Here is an 18726-nt window from a genome sequence, read left to right on the forward strand (position 1 = left end):
AGGAGATATTTCCAAATCTCACCATGCTTCTGTATGACCATTTCGATAGCTATTTTTCATTCTGCCTGGTAAAACTCATCTAATAATTTAGAATTCATAAAATAATTAGACAATAAATTAGAATTCTAGTTAATATAGTTTGATTGTGAACACATTTTTCAGAAACAAAAAAGTTGTAAATAATGCCTAAGGTCACTTATTGTGAAAAAAAAATGGCGATTTTTTAATGGTAAAACAGCTGTTTCTCTGGGAGAGTTTAGCATTTGTTTTGCTTAGACTTAGAACAATGGGTAACAATAACTATCAGAGTTCCACTTTCAGTCTATGCTGCTCTTAAAATATGAAGAGCACATAAAATTGATTAAATACTATCTTGTCTCCTCACACTTTTCCTACCAACCCATCATTTACTTCCAGGTCTTCTCACTGAAGGACTCTTGCCTTCGCCTAGGATTAAATATGTTTTTAATATCATAAAAATCAGAAGTGACTCAATAATGAACTGGAGGTCCACCTGGGTGGCTCAGTCAGTCAAACGTCTCAGTCTTGATTTTGGCTCAGGTCATGGTCTCAAGGTTCATGAGGTCAATCCCCTATCCGGCTCTGTGCTGACAGTGCAAAGCCTGCTTGGGATGTTCTCTCTCTCCCTCCCTCTCTGCTCCTCCCCTGCTCATTCTCTCTCTCTATCTCTCTCTCAAAATAAATAAACATTAAATTTTTTAAAATAATCAACTGTAGAGGGTGGTATACTTTATGCAAAAGAAAATGAAGAAGGAAATTTGTATATGATTTTATTTTAGCCCAGTCCTTGTTGAAATTACCATGAAGATGTCTGGAGGCAGTGGATGGTAGGTATAAAACAAAGGGCACACCATGGCTATCAGTTCTGCTGTAATTTTTTGATTATTTATCTTAACCTGTTTTAATTTGATTTGTTGTAAATACTGGAGGCGAGAGGAGGAGATGTGTCAATATGATCTCTTCTTGGTTTTCTATTCTTGAGGTCAACCTGGACACACAGGTTTATGGATGTTGCCTTCCTTTCTTCCTCCCACAAATATTTATTGATGCCCACTCTGTATCTGATTTGGGGTGAGATGTCTGGAATAATCTGAGACAAAACAGTAAACAATCCTTGATCAGGCAGATGGTAAACAAAAGATAATAAATGGTTTCATTGCATATAACATGTTAGGAGTTAGTAAGTGTGAAGGAACTTGAAGGGTCTTGAGGAGAGCAGTTAAATGCTGTAATTTATGATGTGGAGGATCACTCAGGTGTCTCAACTATCATGCAAGGTGTATCTTGCAAGGCAGGCATTTGGTGGAAAATTGCCAGTCTATAAAAAATAGCTTGGGCGAATGGGCAGAGCAAGGTGAGGGCCATACAACAGTCTTGATAAGCAAGTGATTAAGCTTGATAAGTAAGCTGTCTTAGTTGGATCACAGTTTTATATCCACTGGACAAGTATCTCTGGAGCAAGCAGCTCAGGAATTATTTTCAGTTCAGTGTTGTTGAACAGAGCTTTAGAAAATTATACCTATCTGAATATTATTTAATATTGGAAATTATGTTGGCTTCAGTACTTATGTTAACACTTAATGTCTTAATTTTTGCAATGGGAGTTGTAAGTATTAAAAAAGATCAAACATGTAAGGCACTTATGTCTGAGCCTGATGTTGAATAAATACATACTCAGCATATGCTAGCTGATATTATTTTTACAGGACCTTACTAAATAAAGCTTACTATATGCATTCCGATGCCAGCGTCAGAGAACCCAGGGTCTGGTATCAGACTGCCTAATTTCAAATTGTAGAACATCGCTTGCTAACTTGTCTCCTATTACAGACTTCAGACTTTCTTTAATCAGCTTTCCCATATCTCATAACTGGAATGTAAAAATATTTTTGCTTTTGGAGCGCCAGTATCCAAACCAAAGTGACTGAGACCAAAACGGTGTGTTTGTCTAGCCTACACTATTAACAGTCTTGCTTTGTTTGCAGAATGACATGAATTACATAGCATCCAGTGGACTTCTATTCAAAGATGGCAAAAAACGGATTGATTACATCCTGGTGTATAGAAAGTCAAATATACAATATGACAAAAGGAACACATTTGAAAAGAACCTCAGAGCCGAAGGCCTGATGTTGGAAAAGGAGGTAGGTGCTTTGATAACACTAGTTGTGTGGTAAAATATGCTGGAAGAGATATAATCTCATATGTTTTAATATGGGAAGTGTATAACACATGGCTTTATAAAATGTATAGTTATTTTCGCCCACATAAAAGAAATACATATGTACAGTCCCACTTAAATATGTATTCCTTTTTTACTTATACATTTCCGTAAATTTAAATATTTTTCTAAGGGCATAACTATTTTTACAGTTTTAAAAATTGAAGAAGGAATAATTATACCTATATAAAGTATAGAAAACCCTATGAAAAGAAAAATGTTAAAAGAAAAGAGTGTCAAGCTGTTAATGTCTGGGTTTCAATATTGGAATGAATGATTTGCTTCTCAATCCTTTCTTTTAATGCTTTTATTTTTTTTTCAGACTTCACTTTTTAGGGTAGTTTTAGATCACAGCAAAATTGAGAGGAAGGTACAGAGATGTCCCATATAGCTCCTGCCCCCACACACCATCTCCCATTATCAACATCTCCCACCAGAGTGGTGCATTTGTTATAATTGATGAACCTACATAGACTCCTTATTGTCATCCAGAGTCCATAGTTTACATTAGTGTTTGCTCTTGATGTTGTACATTATGTGGGTTTGGGAAAATGTAACATGTATCCACCCTATAGAATTATGCAAAGTATTTTTACTGCCCTAAAAATCCCATGTGTTTTGCCTATACATCTCTCTGCCACCCTATTCATTCGCCTGTATAAGGGCATCTTGGTTGCTTCCAAGTTTGGGTAATTATGAATAAAGCTGCTTTAAACATCCTAGTGCAGGTTTGTGCATGGACAGAAATTTTCAACTTTGAGTAAATATCAAGGAGTGGATTGCTGGATCATATGCTAAGAGTATGTTCATTTTTGCAAGAAACCTTCATAATGTCTTCCCAAATGGCTATACCATTTTGCACTCCCACCAGCAATAAATGAGAGTTCCTGTTGTCCAATTCCTCACAAGCATTTGCTGTTGTCATTATTCTGGATATTGGCCATTCTAATGGGTGTCTAGTGGTAAGCTCATTTTTTTTATTTGCATGTTCCTGATGGTGTATGAAGTAGAGCATCTTTTAATATGCTTATTTGCCATCTATGTATCTTTCTTGGTGAGGTGTATGTTAAGACTTTTGGCTTATTTTTAAATTGAGTTGTTTGTTTTCTTATTGTTGAGTTTTAAGAGTTCTTTGTATATTTTGGAACAGCAGTTCTTCATCAGATGTGTCTTTTGCAAGTATTTTCTCAGTTTGTTGCTTGTTTTATCATTTCCTTTGACATTGTCTTTCACAGAGTAGAAGCTCACTAGTTATTTTTTTATAGTTATTAATTGATCTTCAAATATTGAACCAGCCTTGCATACTTAGGATAGATCCCAATTGGTTGTGGTATATAGTTCTTTTTATACATTGTTGGGTTCTATTTCCTAATATTTTATTGAAGAATTTTGCATGTATGTTCATGAAAGATATTAGCCTGTAGTTTTTTGTTTTGTTTTGTTTTTGTTTTTGTTTTGTTTTTGTCTTTTTTTCTTGGAGTGCCTTTGTATTTTGGTAATAGTGCTGGCCTCATAGAATGAGTTAGGAAGTTTCCCCTCTACTTCTATACTCTGAAAAAGATTGTAGAAAATTGGCACAATTTCTTCCTTAGATGTTTCGTAGAAATCATCAGTGTACCCATCAGAGCCTGGTGCTTTCCGTTTGGGAAAGTTATTAGTTAATGATTCAGTTTATTTAATAGATACACATCTATTCAGGTTGTGTATTGTTTGCATGTGAGTTTTGGCAGATTATGTCTTTAAATAAATTGGCTCATTTCATCTAGGCTGTCAAATGTGAGCATAGAGTTAACCATAGTATTCCTTTATTAATCTTTTAGTTATAGCGCAGTCCCCTCTTTCATTTCTGATATGGATGATTTGTGTCTTCTCTCTATTTTTCTTACTAGGCTGACTAGAGGCTTATTGATTTACTGATCTATTTAAAGAACCAAACGTTTCATCAATTTTTTTATGTTGTTTTTTCTGTTTTCAATTTTATTGATTTATGAAAGAATTCTATTTTATTGAAATATTGTTGACCATAATGTTATAGTATGCTCTTATTCTTTTCTTCTGTTTACTTTGGATTTAAGTCGCTCTTTCTTTTTTTAGTTTCTTAAAATGAAAACTTAGATGATTAACTTTAAACCTTTCTTTTTTTTTTAATATATGCAGTTAATGCTATAAATTTACCCCTGGTCACAGCTTTCACTATACTTAAAGTTTACATAATTTAAACTTTGATAAATTATGTTTTTTTTCATGTAGTAGAAAATTATTTTTCCTCTCTGAAGCTTTCATATTTGTCCTATGTGTCATTTGTAAGAATGTCATTTAATCTGCATATATTTTGGGATTTTCCAGTTATCTTTCTGTTGTTGGTTTCTAGCTTAATTCCACTGTGGTCTGAAAGCAGACACTGGATGGTTTCTCTTCTTTTAAATTTGTTAAGATGTGTTTTATGGCCCAGAATAATTAATCTTCTTGAATGGTCCATGTGAGTTTGAGAAAAATGTACATTCTCTTGTTGTTGGATAAAGGAATCTATAGATGTCAATTACAATTACAGATGTCAATTACAGCAATAGTTGATTGATGGTGTTATTGAGTTCAACTATTTCCTTACTGGTCTTCTGCCTGTTGGATCTGTGTATTTCTGATACAGAAGTGTTGAAGTCTCCACCTGTGATAGTAATTCATTTGTTTCTCCCTGAAGTTCCGTCAGTTTTTGCCTCACATACTCTGGCATTCTTATCTGGTACATACACGTTAAGGATGGTTGTGTCTTCTCGGAGAACCGGCTCCTTTGTCACTATGTGATGCCCTTCTTTATCCCTGACAACTTTTCTTTCCTTGAATGCTTTTCTTAAGTGTTCTTTAAAGAATGTTGTATTTTTCTAGTGAAACAATAAAACTACTAATGCTTACTAGAAAAAAATGGAAAATAGAAAGGAGGTAAAAGCCTATTTTTCATACTCCTATTATCAAAAAAAAAACCTCTTGCTATTTTAGTTAAACTTCTAAGGTCTTAAAAACACATATTAAATACATATTTATCACGTTACAGAATGAAAACATCTTAATGTGAAAACTGAAAGTAAAATAAAGTGCAAAATAAAAAGCCAAAGTTCACATCTACTATCTCCCAAATCATATTCTCTTATTTTTTAGTAGCCTTGTTAATGTCTTGATTTTATTTTGCTGGATGTCCTAAGTATATTTTCTAGATATACAAATATGCATATATTTTTTAGAAAATTTAGTCCTGATATGCATTATATTCTACTACTCAATTCTGTTATTTAACAATATATTATGAATATCTTAAATTGCCTTTAGATTTAGATACAACTCATCTCTTTTACTAGGTGTATAGTATTACAACTTGGGGATTTAGTCAACCATTCCCTTATTCAGAGAAAAAAAATTTTTTTAAATTTTTTTTACATTTATTTATTTTTGAGAGACAGAGAGACAGAGCACTAGTGGGGGAGGGGCAGAGAGAGACTGAGACAAAGAATATGAAGCAGACCCCAGGCTCCTAGATGTCAGCACCGGGCCTGACACAGGGCTCGAACTGTGAGATCATGACCTGAGCTAAAGTTGGATGCTTAACCAACTGAGCCACCCAGGCGGCCCAAGAAAAACTTTAAATTACATGTTTGAGGGACTCCTAATTTACTACAAGTGGGATTTAACTACTTTTCTAGAAAATTAGATGGACAAGGTGAAAAAATTTTGATGATTTCTTTGGTTAAATATCTAGATAATTTGCTAATAAGTGTTATCAATGGAATAGAATGCTCACTGTTACTTAGACGTGATATTGGAGCCCCCGCTCTTTTTTTCCACAGGACTACTTCTGTGATTAGCGTTCTAAGAAACACATTAGGAAATACTGAACTATAACTTGAGATGGATCTAGAGAACTGATATGTTTATTAGCAATTTTTAATATATATAAAATAATAGTGCCTTGACTCTTTACAAGGTAAGGATTTATTCACACGCTGCCTAGTGTTACAAAATTGGGCAAGTTGACTTCTGGTCTCAATTTCTATTGATTCCTTTAGTTCTGTTTCCCTTTTTATGTCTCTTCTGGGAATTTTAACCCAGAATATCCATATCAGTGGACTAATTCAATCAATAAGTACTTATTACCAAAGTCTTATGAACTCAGTCTTGTAATAAGATTTTATTCTCCTGTGATTTCTCCTCCATACAATCATTTCCTCATCTATACCAAGAGCAATTTATACATACATTCTATTATAATATTGATAGTTACTTTGCTCACACATCTCCAATTATTTATCAATTCAACAAATAATTGTGACAGGTATTATGCAAGCTACTAGGGATCCAATGAGTAAAGTAGACCCTGTCCCTGCCTTCACTGAACTTTCAGTCTACATGTGAGTCTGTCGTGACAATTGTGTAATTATGAAAGAGGTATGACTTGGCTCAGTCTCCAGCTAGTTTTCTTGGCAGTAAGTCCAGATTCTCTTCTGAGTCTTCCTCTCCCTTGTTCCTCCACCGTTTTCTTAGCAATAATACAGGATGTTATTCATCCAAACGGAGTCCTGTTCTGCTTTTAAAGGGCAGTCCATTCACCCTTGAGTTCTAACTCTTTAGTCGCTGCTAAGAGATTTTTTTTTAATTTTTTAATTTTTTGTTTTTATTTTTGTTTGGTCTAGATTGGCTCTCAGCAAGACAGTGTTTCTATGTGTACTGTTATTGCTGGGCTGACTTTTTAATTTTTTTTTTATTCTGGGTTCCACAATTGCAGCTCTTTTAGTTCATATTTATAGGTTTGGCATTTAGTTCCCATGATTCAATAAAGTATCATGACAGATGATCAGGAAGTATATTCATTCTCATCTGCACATTTCATTGAAATCAACCATCTCCACAAACTATAGCCATTGTGTTGAGCACAAATTACCAGTCTCTGCTTTCTTTTTCTTCCCACTTACCTCCACTAAGGTAAATGAATTTGTTTTTCCCTGACAATTGAAAGTGTTAAGGCTACCCTAGTTCTCCAGAATAGAGGTTAATTGTTTTGAAACAGAATTGGGGGATTTGTATGTCTTCCTTCCAAAAAGGGCCTAAAAGCACTATGAAATTTAATTCAATACTCTCAAAGTAACTCTGCCTACCCAAGCAAGGGAAAATGCTGTAAATTAAAAAAAAAAAAAGAAAGAAAAGAAAAGAAAAGAAAAGAAAAGAAAAGAAAAGAAAATCTTGTTACACTCTTTCCACTTGACCAGTATTTGCATAGCTAAGGATACTACCATAAATGGATTTGCATAATAAAGCTTTAATTATTGAAAGATGACTTTCAATATCTACTTATGGATACAATGTCTAAAATTCTTCCTTAAGAGGATACTTTTCATAATTTCAAACTGTGATAAGTGACCTAAAAGACAAGTAAACGATGTTGCAATGATTTATATCAAGGACAGTGATCTCATCTGGAGGATGAGGGAAGACCAGAAGTGAAATTAAAGAAATAAACTTTGAATTGAGGTTTGAAGATGAATAGTACCTAAAATAAGTTGAATAAGAGGGCTAGATGTGATTTTAAGCAGTGACTGCATATTATAATCACCTAGGGATCTCTTAATCTATTAATGGCAAACCCCATCATAACAAGGATCAATTGAATATCATGTAATGGGAAGAAGGATACTGGCATTTTTCAATACCAGAATGAAAGGGGAGTAGGTGAACTTGGAAAGAATGGTGAGGGTTAAATAATTACTTCTAGTAGTAGACTTTTGATGATTTTCTTAAGAAAAATGGGAAACCACTGAATAATTTTAAGCAGGGCAGGATCATGACCATATTTGTTTTCTAAGAACATACCTGGGATTGCTGAGAAGACCATAGATTTGAAGAGCATGACTGGATGTACAGACATCATGGCTGGCATTAGAGAAGGAGAGAAAGAAGTAGATTTGTTAAATACGGAACTTAAAATGTAGATACTCAGCGTTTGGGTTATGATAGGAAAAGTGAAGCAGATCTGAAGGATGACTTGGGATTGTGGCTTGAGCAATTTCTTTATTCATTCAGGGAACATTAATGAAGTAACTGTTATATGCCACATTCTGGGGATAAATGAGAACAAAGATAAAAATGGGCAATATTCTCATGGGAGCAGAGAAACCATAAACATACAAGAAAAATGGCTATTATTAAAACAATAATTTAAGGGTGCTTGGGTGGCTCAGCTATTTAAGTGTCCGACTTCGGCTCAGGTCATGATCTCATGGTTCATGGGTTCAAACCCCACGTCAGACTCTGCACTGACAGTGTGGAGCGTGCTTGGGATTCTCTCTCTCTCTCTACCACTCTCTCTCTTTGCCCCTCCACTGCTGTCTCTTTTCTCCTCTCTCTTTCTCAAAAATAAAAATTAAAAAATTTTTTCAAAATAAAAAACCAGAATAATTTATATAGGGACTGTGGCTAGGTAGTTATTTTAGCATGGGAGATTTGAAAGAAAGTGCTCTAAATGAAAAGGAGTCCATCATGGGAAGGTAAGGAGGCAGAATGCTATCTGCAGAAGGAATAGCCAGTATGATTCTACTGTTGACCAGAAGAGAGCTAATTTGGGGAGAAAGTGGGATGGGGTTATGGGAGTAAAGATCATAAGATAGTAATTGAGGGACCCTTGACAAATACAAGTAGAAAATGTTTGAAATCTGTACTAGGGCCCAATGAGGAGTCTGAACCGAAGGTAAATGCTTTAGTCTTTAGAGTGCAAATGGTAATATAAGCCATGTATGAGGATGAAACCACTAGAGAGAATGAGGAAAAAAAGGAGTGTAGGAGTGAGCCTGTAAAAGGTAGGAGGGAAGAAGAGACACTTGCAGGAGTTAGAGGGAGGTGGAAGAGGCAGAGATGATGGGGAGTCACAGGGAGAAGTGGTTAGCAGGGGTAAAATACTGCCAAGGAGCCCAGGAAGACAAGAAAGAGGCTGGTTCCATTGGAAGTTGTGGAGAACTTTCGCGAAAGCAATGAGAATCACCTCTCTGGAGAGATGACACGCAAGCAAAAGGGACAATGTGAGTTGAAGAGTGATGAGGCAGCAGGAAAACAGGCAGCAGCAAATGTCATCACCTTGCTCTGTGATGGGAGGATGAAGAGCAGCGTCCACAGAGGGGAAAGAGCTCTCATGAGGTTTCGCTTCTCTCTTCCTTTTTTCTTGTATGAGATGCTTAAATGATGGTGGGAGGATCTGGGAAAGAAAGGTGGAGGCAGGAAGGAAAGCAGGAGGGGGAGGAAAACAAAGGGCTTACAACACGAAGACAGGGGAAATGAAATTGTGAGCCTGTCAGCAAGTATCAGACTTGTTACTGAAAAGTAGGAATATTTTTAAAAATTTTTTAATGTTTACTTTTGAGAGAGAAAGAGACAGAATGTGAGTGGGGGAGGGGCAGAGAGAGAAGGAGACACAGAATCAGAAGCAGGCTCCAGGCTCTGAGCTGTCAGCACAGAGCCCAACACGGGGCTCGACACGGCGCTCGAACTCACGGACTGTGAGATCATGACCTGAGCTGAAGTCAGACGCTTATCTGACTGAGCCACCAAGGCACCTCACAAGTCCCCATTTTTAAAATTTGCATTCACCAGAGCTAAGCACTGAGTCTGGCAGAGAATAGGTTTCAAGTCCTCATTATATTACATGTTGATAAGGACAATTTCTAGACAAGCCCATCGTTAGTAGACAATGATTCATATTCAAAGGCCATATGAATGCATAGGTGTATGGCTTGTATTTGTGTCCCAAGTACATTTCCAGATCATACGAGCAATTCATCATCTTCTTAGACTTACTCGCATGAGCTACCACATTCTGTTTTCTTTCAGCTCTGTGCCACCAACTCGCAGAGAGTGACTTTGTAAAAACTCAATGTTTAAATTTCCTCTTCTCTGAAGAGTGACTATTCCACCTCTTGGAAAGTCTGGATGAAATAATTAAATAATAATGTGAAGTGTGAAGGTGGTGGGTGTGTTATTCCCTCCGAAAAGCCTGCCTTCATCAGAGAGAAACAGAAAGTGCCAGATTGGGAGCTTTGGACTCCAAGGGAGAAAGTAATCCTTCTCCCTGGCAACACCATCCCTTCACCAACCCCCTGCTCAGTAGCTGCAAGAAAATGAACTACTTTTATTTTGTTTTAAGTAGAGGTATAACAAAAGAGAAATTAATTTGAGGAAGTTATAAAAGAAGACAGTTCACGCTGCTTGAGAAAGATCTATATATATTTAAAGTTAATACATACAAAATTAGAAATGTTCTAGCTGTATGTGCACTTAGCTTGACATTTCCCTCATTGATGGTAGAGTTAATGCAGAAACATCCCTCTAAAGCATCTCCTTTATTTAAGTGTATTAGGCTTTTTCACATCTTAAAGGTTGACAGGAATGAATTAATAATCAGTGCTATGCCAGCTCTTCATGATGCTAATTTGAATTTTGACATAGCACCGCTTTCAGAATAATTCTGGCTTATTTGCACTCTGTTTCCATCATCTCTGGGTTAGGTACAAGTTACATAGAAGGTACACTCAAAATAAGTTAACTCACTCATTCATCCATTCAACAAATGCTTAGTGAGTGACTACTGTGTGCCCAGCATAGAACTAGATGCTTGGTATACATAAATAAATAAAACGAAGATCCCTTCTTATATGGCACTTACATAAAAAAAAAAGACTCGCTATTAGGAGATAATAAATACTACAGAGAAGATATTAGACAAGGTAAGAAGGATGAGGCAAGGACAGGCAAGTCATAGCGAGTGACCAAATGAGAGCAGTAGAGTTGGTGAGGGGGAAAGTAGTAGGAGAGGGTGGTGAGCAAGATACTGAGTGTGCGACTCTAAAGGGCTGTGTAGGTCACTGACAACACTTCGGCGTTCACTCTGAATGAAATAGTTACATGATCTGAGTTACATTTTACAGAGCACTCCGGCCATTATGCTACGAGTAGATTATTGGGGGCAAGAATGTGTGAGCAAAGGCTCTGTTGGACAGCACTGCAGGAGTCCAGGCCAGAGATGATGATGGCATAGACCAGGGTGGGCGCTATAGAGAAGTGGAGAGTGATCAGACTCTGGCTGTATATTCTGTAAGGTAAAACAGATCAGGAACCATCTGGTAGTATGAAACCCAAGCTCTCCTGCTGTGGAGGTTAAACCTTCTAAGACCTCTCCCAACACATATGTCATTCACACGTTCTTCATGCTGTGACTCTATTCTGGCAACCAACATACCTAGGCTTCAGGGACCATGATGCTCTGAGGGAGAATGAGATCTCCATTTGTACCAGAATAAGCACTAGCTCCTGAAAAAATTTTTTTTTGGTCCCAGGAGCTGTCTGTTCAACAATAGAGACCCCTGCTTTCAAACTCACATGGAAACACCAGAGGGAATGCAATGATCAAATAGCAGTGCATTTCTCACAGGCTTCTTTATTCAGTCTTAAACCATTCTTAAACACGTAGAATGTGTCAGTCTTGTATAGATTGGTTTTTTTCTGACTCATTCATTTTCATGGAGGCCTCACTTCCAGATTCTGAGGAAAATGCTGAAAAACAACCCACTTCTCCCAAGGAAAAAGCAGTAACACACAGGTGTAGAACAATTTAAATATATATAAAGGAAGAGATGTCTTCCAAAGAGATTATAGTCTACAGAAATACAGTTTTATTACAATTTATACCCAGTTGATATTATCTGAAAAATATTTAATTCTTCAGTAACTTGATCCAAGTCACTCTGCTTTAGAGTTTTCCCCAAATTATAGGTTTTGTACTTGTATAATTGAAAGTCCTGTTGTTGAAGGCTTACAAAACCAAAGGGTAAAAATGAATCTGATAGTGTTTTATAAGAAAAAAGAAAAAGAGAGTGCTGGACAAAGATTCTAGTGAAGTTTTGAAATTATCCATTAGTTTGGTTAGGGTCTGATATAAGAAGCCTGACCTCGACAGGAAATTAACAGATAACCTGTTATACTTGGGTACTTTCTATGTCTGGTCTTTCATAACACTCACACCAGCTCTGTGAGTTAAGATCATCGTCTCCCTTTGTCAGGAGAGAAAATAGAATCATAGAGGTTAGGTAATTTTCTCAAGCTCACAGAGTAAAGTAAATGGTAAAGATGGAATTTGTACTTAAGTCTTTGTGATTCCAAACACTATGTTCTGTCAACCATACCATGTAATTTCTTCTAAGTAGGCAATTAGGATTGAAGAAATTTAAATTGTGCTTGGTAAGTGAAAGGCAAGTTGATATAACACCAGTGGCCAACACCATAATTTTAAAAGAAGAATCTTTTGAATATAAGAACTTTTGTATGGCTTAAGCAGGAAAAACTATAATAAAACATGAAATTCTTTCTTCACTTGCCTCAATGAAAGAGTCATTTAAATGCCTATGCTTTTTCTGTCTTAGATTTTCTTGATTCTATCACTTCTGCACAGAAACCTTTCAACCAAGTCTGGAATAGTCACTAAAAAGAACCTAGAGATAACATCATAATTGTTCTCCTTTCTCTTTCTAGCTGGGTAAAAAAAAAAAATACATATTTTAAACAAATAGTTGTTTGAATAAATTAATGCTCACTTTAAAAAAATGTTATGTTTATTTATTTTTGAGAGAGAGACACAGCACAAACAGGGGAGGGGCAGAGAGAGAGGGAGACACAAAATCTGAAGAAGGCTCCAGACTCCAGGCTGTTAGCACAGCATCTGATGCGGGGTTCAAACTCAAGAACCGTGAGATCATGACCTGAGCCTAACACACAGGCTTAACTGACTGACCCACCCAGGTGCCCCAAATTAATACTCATTTAAAAAAATTCTACACATTATTTTCTCAAGCAGAGCTAATGTGTATGACCTTGGTCTGAATTCAAAGGCCTGTTGATATTTGACACATACTATGTTTCCTTCTGTCATTGTCCATTTTATTCCCATCATTCTTTACCTAATATTTAAAACAAACATATTTGAAGTAAGAAAAGCCTTTGGAAACTGTACTTAAGGGCAAGCATCTTTTACTATTTTTCCCTTGATGATTTGCAAGCAAAATAGAAATACTTCAATAAGCTATCAGGGAAAAAATAATCCATGTTCCAAAATTTTGGAAATTTAGTTTACTTTTCACCATCTTGGATATTTTTAGCAAGTATATGCATATTAAAGTTTGTCAAAAGTCCTCCAGGGAGAAACTCAAAATTTTTGTGGCCATGAAATACCCTGCCTCTTTTTTTATAGTACTCCATAGAATAATAAACTTCGGCAAATGCTAGTGTGTAAAAGTGTCTGCCCAATGGCAATGATGCCCTACATATGAGTATTAGTCTGATGATTATCCCATGGCTCTCTAATAATACTTTTTGTATTATTATTTGTATTAATACTGGCAATACTCATTTGAAATATTGTTTGGGAAAACTTGTGAAATTAGCCACATCTAAAACATAGGGCTTCATGAATGTATGGATATGAAGCATTAGTTTAATTATAAAATATATATGATTTTAAATTAAACTGATAAATTTCTTCTATGCTTTTGAGATTTTAAGATTGTTATGTTTCTTGAGAAGTTCCATCTAGATAAAATTTATTTACTTTCATTTATTTAAAAAAATTTTTAACGTTTATTTATTTTTGAGAGACAAAGAGTGAGTGGGAGAGGGGCAGAGAGGGAGACACAGAATCCAAAGCAGGCTCCAGGCTCTGAGCTGTCAGCACAGAGCCCAACCTGGGGCTTGAACTCAGGAACCGTAATCTGAGCCCAAGTCTGATGCTTAACTGACTGAGCCACTCAGGTGCCCCATCTAGATGAAATTTAAATAAACAACATTAACCAGGGGCGCTTGGGGCTCAGTCAGTTAAGCCTTGGACTCTTGGTTTCTGCTCAGGTCTTAGCTCAGATCCTGGAACCTACTTCAGATTCTGTTTCCCTCTCTCCCTACCTCTTGCCCACTCATGCTCTCTCTCTCTCAAAAATAAATAAACATTAAAAAATTTGTCTGGAGGCACCCGGGTGGCTCTGTCGGTTGAGCATCTGACTCTTTATTTCAGCTCAGGTCATAATCTCACAGTTCATGAGTTCAAGCCCCGTGTCAGACTCTGCACTGACAATGTGGAGCCTTCTTGGGATTCTCTCACTCTCTCCTCTCTCCCTGCCCTTTTCTCTCTCTCTCTCTCTGTGTCTCTCAAAATAAATAAATAAACATGGGGCGCCTGGGTGGTGCAGTCGGTTAAGCGTCCGACTTCAGCCAGGTCACAATCTCGCGGTCCGGGAGTTCGAGCCCCGCGTCAGGCTCTGGGCTGATGGCGATCCTGATTCCGATTCTGTGTCTCCCTTTCTCTCTGCCCCTCCCCCGTCCATGCTCTGTCTCTCTCTGTCCCAAAAATAAATAAACGTTGAAAAAAAAAATTAAATAAATAAATAAATAAATAAACATTTAAAAAATATTAAAAAAAAAAAACTTTTGTCTGAATCAAAGGCACCCAAATTTCTATGGATTAAAAGGTTAAAGTAAGTGTGCAAATTTGACAGCTCTCTAAGGTCATGGACTTGCATGATTTATATTCCATTTTTCCCAGGATTTAGCGACTCAATAAAATATGCCAGAAGAATAAGTGAATGAATTAATGAATGACTGGTGGCAACTGTCAGTGGTTTTTCTTCCCTCTGAGTAGGATCATGATAAAGTTTGCAATAAGACTACCTTCGTATCCCTGACTGGCTCAAGATTTTTGTGATTGGGTATTCTGGATCTTGATAACAGTCAATATAAGAAAATGCACTAACTCACATAGGTGACCATTTCTTGTATGCATGCAATGGCATTATTACATTTTTATGAAGGTGTTGCTGTATTGAGAATTGTTATTCATATAAATCCCCTTTAAATCAGTGACAACGGTTTATGTGGAGACAAGGTGATGGTGTTTCTTCCTTTCAAATCAAATTGTGGCATGGTATCATCAGCTCTGATTCTAAATAATGGTGCCTGTCTTTCTATCCTTTGCAGCCAGCTGTTGCAAACCCTGATATCATGTTTATTAAAATTCATATTCCATGGGACACGCTGTGCAAGTATGCAGAGAGGCTGAATATCAGGATGCCCTTCAGGTACTTCCGAATTTTACTTCATTCTATCTCAGTACATATTAAGATGAGTCTGTTTTCTGCAAAACTTTAGAGCAGTACATGTAACTCTTTCTATAGAGGAAATGCTTTTTCTCCCAAATTTTATAGTAGGTTGGGCACTGTTTTTTTTCTTTTAAGATGCTTGCTAAATGTGGTAAACTTTATGGTCCCTTGGATGCTTCGTATCATTTCTCGGTGGACTTACCTAGAGGGAGGGAAAAAGTTGATCCCAAGATTAATCTCATTTCCTATTTCATATGGGTTGATAAAACTCTTACTGTTTTTGTGGAAGGCAGGAAGCATAAGGATGTAGCATCCATTTGTAAACAAATGCAGTGTTTTTTGTGGTGTAACAGTTACCAAGAATCATTCTTCAGTTGCAATTCAACCAGGTGGCTTTTCAGCTCTGTCCTCAGTACCAGAGTACAAAGGGAGATGAGAAGCCTACTCCATTCAATGACTTTTCCGTTCTTCCTATAGGCAAACAAAGATTGAATAGACATGAGTTTCCTTATATTGTGTATAAGGAAATCTGTTATATGTAGAATGAACCACTTCCTTCATAATTTCTCAAAGTAAAATTCAACAGTGTTCCTACTGTGTGCAAAGATACAAACATTTATGCTTATTTTGAACTCAATGTGCTTCATCACTGATAAGAGGGTTTAGAAAGAGTAACCAGATATCAGTAAAAGAGCCTCTAAATAATGAATATAAATGAACAGTAAGAGCACAATGCAAAAATATAGAGAAATGTGTCAGACCTGGTAGCATGGAAGACGCCAGTTCTGGTAAGAGTGCTGACCTCCTCAAGTCTTATGACAAGCTTCTGTGTTATACAAGATAAAATATGAGATAGTGATTCCATCTTTTTAAAGTTTCTTTTTAATGTTTATTTATTTCTGAGAGAGTAAGACACAGAGTGTGAGCAGGGGAGGGGCAGAGAGAGAGGGAGACACAGAATCTGGAGCACAGTGCCTGATGCAGGGCTGAAACCCACAAGTGGTGAGATCATGACTGAAGTCGGATGCTTAACAGACTAGGCCACCCAGGCACCCCTGTGATCCTATCTTTTTAGTCATTTGAAACACCTCAGGCTTTGAAAGATGCAGACACAGTCATTGTCCACAAAACAGAAATTAAGCATTGGCAACTACTGAAGAATCTTACTGCCACTGTTAGAATTGGATACCTAGATTGGCTCATATTCAAACTTGGCTAAGAGTTTAATAGTTCTCTTTAATATGATATTTAAGAGATAAGCAAATAATACCTCAAAAAGCTTGGCAAGGAATAGTTAATATTTTTTTAATGTTTTTATTTATTTTTGAGACAGAGAGAGACAGAGCATCAGCAGGGGAAGGGCAGAGAGAGAGGGAGACACAGAATCCAAAGTAGGCTCCAGGTTCTGAGCTGTCATCACAGAGCCTGACGCAGGGCTCAAACTCATGGACTGTGAGATCATGGCCTGAGCTGACGGACGCTCAACCGACTGAGCCACCCAGGTGCCCTGGCAAGGAATAGTAATATTAACAATAAAAATCATAAGACGATAAAGAAAAGTCTTTCTAATTCTTCAGCATGTATATAAATGATAAGATATACCTAAGAGAACCTGAAGTCTGTACATTTCTATGAATCTTGGTTCCTAGAAGCAAATAAGGGTCTATGAGATGTTACTTGTGTTATGATTAGATAATTTGAGGTCTACAAGGGACTGCTTTCAATTCAAGTCAGTTTATTGAACTAATTTTGAGAGTATAGCTTGACAAGTATATACTTGTAGTATTCTACATTTCTTAACTTCTGAGGAATTTTAACCCTTTGACACTGTGTCATCTTCTAAAAAATCTTGAAATACTTGCCTGGGATGTATTAAAGGTGATAATGGGAGAATATTTGCTATTTGCCCTATTTTATTTCTTCTTATTTGGTTTGAACATATTCACACGACATATAATCATGCAGAATTAAAACAATGTAATAAATTTTAACCTATGAAATTAAAGAAGGATTTTACAAATAGTTCTGTTCAAACATTGCACAGATATGTTAATTGATCACCTTTGTTTATTTATGATGGAAGTCAAATTTCATAAACTATTCTGAAACTCAACTTGAAAATGTTTTCTTTTTTTTTTTAATTTTAACATTTTTTATTTATTTTTGAGACAGAGAGAGACAGAGCACGAACGGGGGAGGGGCAGAGAGAGAGGGAGACACAGAATCGGAAGCAGGCTCCAGGCTCTGAGCCATCAGCCCAGAGCCGACGCGGGGCTCGAACTCACGGACCGGGAGATCGTGACCTGAGCCGAAGTCGGACGCTTAACCGACTGAGCCACCCAGGCGCCCCTTGAAAATATTTTCTATGAGCTTTAAAACTCATATAAAACTTTTTACACCTTCCACTTCTTATCTTAAGAAGATAATTGAAAAATGTGTGAAGACATTCCTTGAAGCATCACTTAACAATTGTGAAAAATGGAAATATCTTCTATGTTCAACAGTAGAGGATTTCAGTATATTTCAGTAGAGGATTTCAGTATACTCTTGGACTGGAATATAATTCATTTATAAAATGAATGGGTATACAATTTCTTAATGACTATAAAGAAATAGTAAATAATAAAATTTAAATTCTATATATATATTATGATATGTAATTACTTAGTGTAATTTCAACAATGTAAAATGCATAGACATAAAATAGGAAGAAACTATAATATGCTAAAAATGACTGCTCCTAATGGGGGATTGTGGGTACCATTTATTTTATTTGTTTATATAATTGCAAAATTACCGATTTTTAACAAATTCTAACTTGACTGCATGATATAAACACAAGATGCAAAAGAAGTAGGACACTCAGGGGATCCTGGGTGGCTCAGCCTGTTGAGTGTCTGACTTCGGCTCACGGCACGATCTCACATTTCATGAGTTCGAGCCCCACATCGGGCTTGCTGCTGTCAGAGCAGAGCCTGTTTTGGATCCTCTGTCCTCCTCTCTGCCGCTCCTCCACTCATGCTCTGCCTCTCAAAAATAAACGCGCTCGCGCACACACACGCACAAAGTACAACACTCAAGACAATGACCTAGTGTCTGATATCATGATGAAATTGCTAAAAAGTTTCCAAATTCATCTTAGCTAATCAGGTGCCTTCATTCTTCCCTAGTCCTGTGATCTCACCATTGTTTCAAAAAAGAGTTGTAATTAAATTCATGTACAAATCAATTTCCTCTTAGATCTAAAAGGAGGAAACCTTTCAAGTCTATCACAAAGTGTCCCGTTTCCGTGGGTTTCAGCACTCGGGTTCAGTTCAGAAT

At 36.6% G+C, this 18726-nt stretch overlaps 1 protein-coding gene across 1 annotated transcript in view; it reads left to right on the plus strand.

Annotated features, from left to right (window-relative positions):
• ANO3 (anoctamin 3) overlaps nt 1-18726 on the plus strand; it is a 434362-nt gene that overhangs the window by 294318 nt on the left and 121318 nt on the right. The window contains exons 6-7 of the mRNA XM_047823497.1: nt 2007-2165; nt 15284-15384. Of these exons, the coding sequence (XP_047679453.1) occupies nt 2007-2165; nt 15284-15384 (260 nt within the window). The remainder of the gene's footprint in view (nt 1-2006; nt 2166-15283; nt 15385-18726) is intronic.

This window comes from Prionailurus viverrinus, chromosome D1 (genome assembly GCF_022837055.1).
Source record: "Prionailurus viverrinus isolate Anna chromosome D1, UM_Priviv_1.0, whole genome shotgun sequence".
Lineage (NCBI taxonomy): Eukaryota > Metazoa > Chordata > Mammalia > Carnivora > Felidae > Prionailurus > Prionailurus viverrinus.